General features: G+C 31.8%; 1 protein-coding gene across 1 annotated transcript; it reads right to left on the bottom strand.

Annotated features, from left to right (window-relative positions):
- Positions 1–5,427: 5,427 nt before the first annotated feature.
- LOC111904119 (protein FAR1-RELATED SEQUENCE 5-like) lies at positions 5,428–7,826 on the bottom strand. Its single transcript, XM_023899898.1, has 7 exons — positions 7,162–7,826; positions 6,726–6,984; positions 6,458–6,547; positions 6,194–6,328; positions 5,990–6,042; positions 5,840–5,845; positions 5,428–5,773 (listed from the first exon to the last, which is right to left on the bottom strand). Exons 1-7 carry the CDS (start codon positions 7,824–7,826, stop codon positions 5,428–5,430), a joined length of 1,554 nt encoding a protein of 517 aa, XP_023755666.1.
- Positions 7,827–8,200: the final 374 nt, after the last annotated feature.

Raw genomic sequence — 8,200 nt, 5'->3', positions numbered from 1 at the left:
AGAAGTTGGAGAAAAGAGAAAAGAGTATTTGGTTGGTTTAATGAAAATTTTGTTTTCCTACTAAAAAGCGAGTATTATTTTCAGAAGATGATTGATTCTCTTCAAATAAATAGGTGTGCAAGAAACCAACCTCAATCTTGAATCTTAAATGGGTACCAAAGGTCTCATCAAAGTTATTAAAAAAAACGAAAAAAGGACAAAATCCGGTGAAAATTTAGTCAAAGATATCAAATGTTGTTGAAGAAATCAATTTTTATTGATGGTTGGAAATGACAAAATGGTGAAAAGTTGAAAAGACGGGCTGAAAAGTACTTTTTCTATAAAAGGAGGGCTGCAATCTGACATTACAGCAAAAAGTGGGTTGAAACTGTCAGTGTACTACAAAAAGAGGGTCAGATTCGGAGTTATTGTCAAAAGGATGTTATTTTCGGAATATTGCTTCAAAACCACTACTTCGCTGATACTCTGTGGACCAAACTTCGCGTTCGGAATTTTGGACTCGCGTTCAACAATTTATCATTCTCTCTGAATCGGTCCAAATGTTCGGAGGCATTCGCAGTTCTAGGCTCGGAAGAAATAGGTTTCGCAACTAAAACACTTTTGGAGTTCATGCGCTAGGTGTTCTGTCGTTCGTAGTTCTAGGCTCGAAGGACTATAACACAAATTGGAATCGTTCGGATTATTTTGAAATCAAAATTGGAATTGGAAATCAAAATGAGAAATCGATCAGAAATTGGATATCGTTACTGAACTCGGAATTTTTGCAATCCAAATACGAACTCAACGCAAACGCAATCAACGTTCTTAACTTACATCAACGTTTACACTGTCTGATCGGAATCGGATGTTAAAATCTGAAATCGGATCTTCTGAAATCATCTACGGTAATCGGAATTAAATAATGATTTGGAATTGATAATTCGAACGAAGTTATTTGTTTCGAAATTTTGATCGAAAACTGATTTTGACTTCTAAGTCAAACAATGTGTTCGCATCCGAGTAAATGAAGAAGATGCTTTAATTTACATCTTCTGTCCACTTTACAGTTTCAACCCCCTTGGAAGATGTTATTTGTTTCAGCGTTACAATGAAGAAGATGGGTTATATTTTCAACTTCTGTCCCATGACTTTCAGAAATTCATAGATTTAACTCCATATCCAAAATTCTTTTAAAATTTTATGGGCTTTACCATTTTTACCCCTTCTTACAAAAATATTTTCACTTCTTATCATTTTCTTTGGTCTTATTCTTTTCAAACTCTTCCAAATAATTACCTCGTATTCTATTCTTTTAGTCTAAATTTAAAAATCAAAAAATAGAAAATTAATTTTTGTTATTTTTCCGGTTTTAATTTTTGAGAATTGGGTATATTCTAAAAGGATTTATTTCATCAAATTTGATGGGTTTTGAAGATATATTTTGGCATTTGATATTTGGTGATTCTTCTTGACTTTCCGGATTCTCTCCATGGTTTCTGTTGAAGATTTAAGGGGGAGTGATGATTATTCAATAGGGAGTTCGTATTTGGAAGACGATATCCGTTTCTTTCGCTTTGAAGACCTCATGTGCTGATGAGTTTCAAAATTTAGGGGGGAAATGTCAAGAAGATCGAAAATCGTGATCTTCATCAGTTTCATCATCTAGGGGGAGTTTGTTCAGTATTTGAGATATTGAAACTGATTTAACATGTTTGGTTATTTAGGGAAGCCCCGTTAGGGTCAAACATTTTGTGATAACCTACGCTGCCTTTACATTAGAAGTTCTTCATCGAGCTCTTCTAAGGCAGTGGTTTTATATTTTTGGTAAATATTTTATGTTCCCTGTAAATAATCATTAGGTAAGCTTCTGATGTAAGATTTTTATAGATTAGGGTTTTGTTTGTACGTTCATATCAAAATCAATATACACAAAACCTTTATCAGAGTACTTGCATATTATGGTGATTGATTCTTGATTGTGCTTAATATTTCGCATTTGTCATCTTGAATTTATTTCCAACACAATTAGTGGGATTATTAGAAGCTTCATCCTAAACAATCATTTAGGATAGTCTACATAAATGGAATTAGTAGATGCTAGTGTGGTAAAAAACAAAAGAATCCAACTAGTCCAAAAGCTTGTGCATGACTTACTAATTCATACCATACGAAATAATAACTAGTTATACTCTCTTATAATTATTATTTTCACAAAACAATAATTATTCCCTAATTAAATTACAAGAAATGATATTAGTTATTAATAATCACATTAATAACAAATATACAAAATGTGCCAACTTGATAAAGGTGTGACGCTATAGGATCATATATTATTAGCAGTGTCACTCTATAGTAATTCTTGGGCATATAGATTCAATAGACTAGAGGGCAAGGAGAGTAATCTAGGTGTACTATAGGTGTTCATGCATTGTATGTATATTGTGGTGTGTGCTATTTTGGGGGAAATTACTAATATTTGGCTTATAGTTGTAGTTTAAATGTTTTCCAAGTACTGTTAGTGATCGTAAGAAGGAGAAGGCGTCACTGTATACACTCATTGACATCATTGGAGATTCCACATTTATTACATTACTTTAATTTTCAACCAAATGTATTTTGGAACAAACGAGTTTTCTTAACTTGGGTTTTACGAAAATGATGTTTTGCCTTAATTAAAAATGAAAATTTTGTTTGTGAATGTGGGACGTTACAAAAAATCACCTGAACTGCCTGCAAGAATTACACGGTCTCAGTAGAATAAATAATTATCATAAACCATCTAAAACCATTAGAGGTCCATGCTTGGTCTATAACTCAAATCCCAACAATTTTGACAAAAATTCGAACTAGTCAACAATCATCACGCCACAACCAACTCCTTGTGCCGTGACTGCTAGGCAAAAAAATAGTCATGAAAGTCATGAATGCCTCGAGTTCACACCGCGAGCAAAGAGTCTAGCTGCACAGTGAAACTAGCTTAACAACCTTCCTCATTAAGGGCTTAATCCTTTAAGTCCAAAACTCCAATCCTCAAATATAAATCCCACAAATGTCTTAATAGATAATGTTCCCAATTTTATCCATAAGAAAGGTTTAAACACCAACTAATCTAAAGCATAACACCAAAACTCCATAAGAAATGCTAAAACTAAGTGTATGGCCACATGTATCATAGTTTTATCCTATATGAAAGGTCTAGAACTAAAGAAACATAATTAACAAGTTTTGGAGTTCTTCAAACTCCAAGAAATGACACCAAAGGGACAAAAACTAACCAAAAGTGACCAAACCTCAACAATACACATAGATCTATGGATGAATCATGAAAATGCTTAGATCTTTAATGCTTATAAAGGTCCAAAAGCATAGAGAAGGTTTGTTGATACATAAAAGTGAACCTCTAGCAATCCATGCCAAACTAGAACCGACGTCAAGTGCATTATAAGATGCAAAGAGTTCCGAAGTCAAGCTTCTTCCGAGATGAAGACATTTTTGAGACATTCCTAGTTTTTGATGTAATAGATTCCGTACAAGCATTAAATGCTCCTTTTCATTTTTATTGATTGAACTGTTCATAGGAAAAAATCAATTAAACACGTGTGTTAGATTTTTTGACTTATCAGAATTACATTCTCTATGTAAGTCCTGTATTTTGTCTTATTGTCTCTCCTTTCCTATTTACGGAGGTGATTTATCCATGCATTGAAACCTTGAAGTAGCAATATTCTGTTCACATCAAATACAAAATATCTTGCAAGTCAAATCTCTTTCACCATCATTCTTTTTGTTCTTAAGTTATCTTTACCTTTCTCATACCCACTTTACTTTACTTAAATATTTTGTTGATTACTTTGTTGATCTTCATACTTCATGACAAGATTTGTTTACCAGACTTGACTAGACCAAAATATTAGAAGTAGACATTGATCTTAAGTTAATTCAAGGTTTGAGTTTTCAAACCTTGTGCGTACACTAAGGTGTTGTTTTTTTTAAAGTAAATATCCATAAAGTCTACGGACCACCTTTGCAACCCTCTGCAGTAGAAGAGGTGGACCAAACGGCTGGAGACTGTAATAAGAAGCGTGTTTGTTTTTTTAACATTTGCATGCTGCTGCAGATCTTAAAAAATTTAAAACAAATGGATTTTATAATCCGAAAATAGTTTTTAATACAAAAAATTCAATAATGTATGACATTTTGGCAAGAATTTATGATATTTCAGCAAAAAATAATGATATTTTAACAAAAAAATAAAGATATTTTAGTATAAAATAATGATATTTCATAAAAAAATTATTATTATTTAATATAAAAAAATAAACAAGAATAAAAAAACGAAAAAAATGTGAAATAAGATTTCAGCAATATATAATCAATATTTTAGCAAGAATAAAGAATAAGAAGAGGTTGGAAGAGGTAGGAAGAGGTAAAACAAGTGTTGCGCCAAGAAGAACATGCGTAGAGGTTTTTTAATCCGAAGACTTCTGAAAAACAAAGAGCTGCGAGATGAAAAGTGTTGCGCGTGTGCTGCATCACGCAACAATAAGAGGTCTGAAGAGATTTTTTTTTTCAAATAACAAACAGTACCTAAGTCTTTCACTTTCAATTGGTATCGAAGCTTGAGTTGTTGTCTTTTGAATCTATAAAAACAAATTATAGTTGATATGAGATTACCTTGGTATCTTAATCATTTCTATGCTCAAAATAAAATTTCTTCTATATACCTCTTCTGCTCCAATACTTTAACTTCAATGGCTGCTCCTAATCATCAAACTCAACAAATGTATTCAATGCAAATAGAAAATTATGTGGTTTTCCCTTTTCTTGCCCCATTGCTAGTTGTTGAAGAGTATGATCACTAGAAAGTTAGGATGGAAAGATTTTTACTTGGTAAGGAAAAAGGTGAAGAAATATGGAGATCTGTGAAAGAAGGTTCTCATGTTCCAGTGAGACAAATGGTAAGAGATGTTGCTAATACTCTCATGGGTCAAGAAGAACAATGTCTAACACCTATTATTGCTTCAGACCTCGAAAAGCTTCATGTAGACCAGATTGCATTGTCAGAGATGGTGTTTGGTGTTCCTCTGTCTCTCACTGAATATATTAAGTTGTGCAAATCTGCCAAAGGGATTTGGGACAGTCTTCAAGACTTGTTCGAAGGGTCCTAGAACATGAAGGATAAGCGTTTGACTTCGATTGTCAACGATTTTGATGCCTTCACCACAACTCCCGGTGAATCCGTATATTTTACTTCGAATAGCTACATAATTGTTGTGAACAATATGATTGCACATGGTATAGTTAGAACTCCTCTCGAGTACATTCTGAAGTTCATCAATAGTCTCGGAAAAGACTGGGGGAACTTCAAGTCATGTCTTCATAGTAACGGATCTCTAAATAAACTGAAGCTTTATCAACTATTTGACGAACTACAAGGCCACGAATCTAACATTTCTTAGATGTTAAAAGAACTGTCAAGAGGTCGGGAATCATCCAATTGAGTGACCTACGTGTGTATGTAGTCTTGTAGGATAGCCTGGGAACTCTTGATCTAGTCTTTCTTGCATGTTCCTTGTATGGTTGTGGCTCTAAAGTGGTATCACCTGCTCGACTATCAATCTCATTATAATATGAATCATTGAATAGCTTCACATTCTCATAATCCCCTGAATCAGATTGAAGAGAATTAAAACGATAATTTCTTGATATTACATCCTTTCTCCATCTTTTCAGAATGTACCTTTCAGGAATTTCTTTCACACCACATCTCATCATTATTGTAAAAGCATGTCTGCATAAAACACATACGCTTGAAATGTTCACAACTGCAATTTATTTCTTTCTCTTCAGCTTTTACTCAAACCTGATAAAAAAATGAAAAAACAATTTAAACAAAAATTAAACATTTACATTCATATATGAATACTCATATATGAACAATCATATATAAGTATTCATATACGAATATATATAAACATTACATTTTTCATAAAAACTATTAAATTACCTTAAATTCGCTTTTAGTGTTGTTGTGTTGCATAATATAAACTTCCCACCCATCTTCATTACCAACATACGAGTATGTACAGAAAAAACTTGTTTTATATATTTCCTTTTGCACCTCAAAAAATAATATACTTGTATAAACATTTGATGCTTGTAGTTCTATTTCTCGAGGTGTTTGCATTTTATACGATGCTTTCTATCATGCCTTATCAAGCTCTCGTTGAGTATTCCTTTGCATTTGAATGGCAGTATCGTAATTCGTCATGAAATTCAAAAGTAAATTACCACTTTCTAAGTAGGTACTTAAGAATGAATTCATACTCTCTGACCTCGACATAGTCTTCATCAACCCACACATTGCAATATCATTAAAATATCCAGGTATCCATGAATCACATTTTGTAAACATTTCTTTAAACCATCATGTGGCTTCCAGATTGAATTCCTTCATAAGCAAACCCCATTTCACCTCAAATACATTAGGTTTCATATTAATGTCCCAAACAAGCTTTGAGAATCTTTTTCTAAAGTCAATGTTCATAAATAAATCATCTGATATCTATATTAAAACAAAAATAATATAAACTTCTATATTTAATCATAAATGAATAAATATGAATAAGTAAAATATCAATAAATATTTATAAATGAATAAGCTAATATTTGAAAAAATTAGTATATTCATCTATAAATAACTAAATACTATGTAACATATTTGAAATATATTAAAATAATACTTTGTTTTTCAACTTCTTCATTATATGCCATATACATAATCGGTGCTTTGAATTAGGAAAAACATTCTCAATAGCTTGTTTTATTGTTGCATCTTGATCGGTTAAAACAAGTGTTGGTTCTTTTTCATGAGTTTTAAGAAACGCTTTAAGCAACCAAGAGTAGGACTCAATGCTTTCATGGATTAGCAAACCCGCTCCAGCAGTAACTGATTTTTTATGATGGTCAATAGCAATAAATGGAACAAAAACCATTCGATACCTAACACACCGTGTTCATTTTTTGATGTATTCATAAGTAAAAATAAAAATATTCATCTGTCAATACAATTATAGTATATTATTAGAATAATTTCAACAATAAAAACTGAACATGAAACGTAAAAGTTAAAATATTCATATATGAATAAGCAATAAAAAAGTATATAGAATAACTTACTTGTTTGTTCGAAAAGTCGCATCAAACAAGATAACATCACCAAATTCAGCATAATATGTCTTCTCCATTTCATCAGCCCAAAACATACAATCCAAAACATCATCTTGACAGTTAAACTCAAATGAGTAATTTGGATAGTGAGTTCGATGGTCATTCATTGTGTTTACTATCATTTGGGCATCTTTATAACCTATAACCCGGTTGATATCTCTACTTAAATTTTTATAGTCAACTACTTTGGGCTTTACAAACTCATACCCACCTCTCAGACTTGCCCTCAACTTATGAGCCATAGTTGGGCCTATTTTTGATGTCAAAGCACGCACTATAGACTCTGTTTCTGAATATGACATTCGCCTCACCCTTTTTAAATCAGTTCTCTTCTCAAGTGGATGGTTATGAAATTCATGAAACTGAAAAACTTTATAATCTGGAGTTTCATACACAGATTCAAATATAATCTTTGCTTGACAACCAATAACTCTTGAATTTGAATTTCGTTTCCTCTTAACACCACTTGTACCCAATGTGTCACAAGATTTCTTTTTCTGGTTGCCATCATGATTACATATAACATGTTTCTTCTTTACAATCTTGTTATCAAACCTTGACTGCGTGCTCAGTCTCACATCAAAACCACCAATTTCAGCATACTCAGAATACATTTTGATGGCCAACTTTAATGATTTGAAGATTAAACCTTTAAATGGAATAAGTTGAACAGGTACATCTGGCTTATAGATATGTTCTCCAATTATATCACCACAATATTACGCATCATCTACTGAACTCGAAGATTCACCACCTAAAAAATATTAAATCTAAATCAAATAATAATGCATCAATAAAACAATCATATATGAATACATGAAATTCATATGAATAAAATAAAAAACAATGTTTATTAATGGATTAATAAAACATTCATATATGAATACATAAAATTCATGAGGATTCAAAATATATAAAATAAACATAATTTATTCATATATGAATAAAATGAAAATACAATTATCACACGTTTATTCATATATGAATA

Source organism: Lactuca sativa, chromosome 7, assembly GCF_002870075.4.
Source record: "Lactuca sativa cultivar Salinas chromosome 7, Lsat_Salinas_v11, whole genome shotgun sequence".
NCBI lineage: Eukaryota > Viridiplantae > Streptophyta > Magnoliopsida > Asterales > Asteraceae > Lactuca > Lactuca sativa.
This window is presented reverse-complemented; position numbering and strand designations above follow the sequence as displayed.

Excerpts from the sequence above, each read along its gene's own strand:
- LOC111904119 (XM_023899898.1), bottom strand. The coding sequence starts at position 7,826 with ATGTATTCTGAGTATGCTGAAATTGGTGGTTTTGATGTGAGACTGAGC. Across the intron at positions 6,985-7,161 it reads GCGACTTTTCGAACAAACAA|GTATCGAATGGTTTTTGTTC; the intron begins GTAAGTTATTCT and ends ACGGTGTGTTAG. Across the intron at positions 6,329-6,457 it reads TGAAACCTAATGTATTTGAG|ACTATGTCGAGGTCAGAGAG; the intron begins GTGAAATGGGGT and ends GGGTTGATGAAG.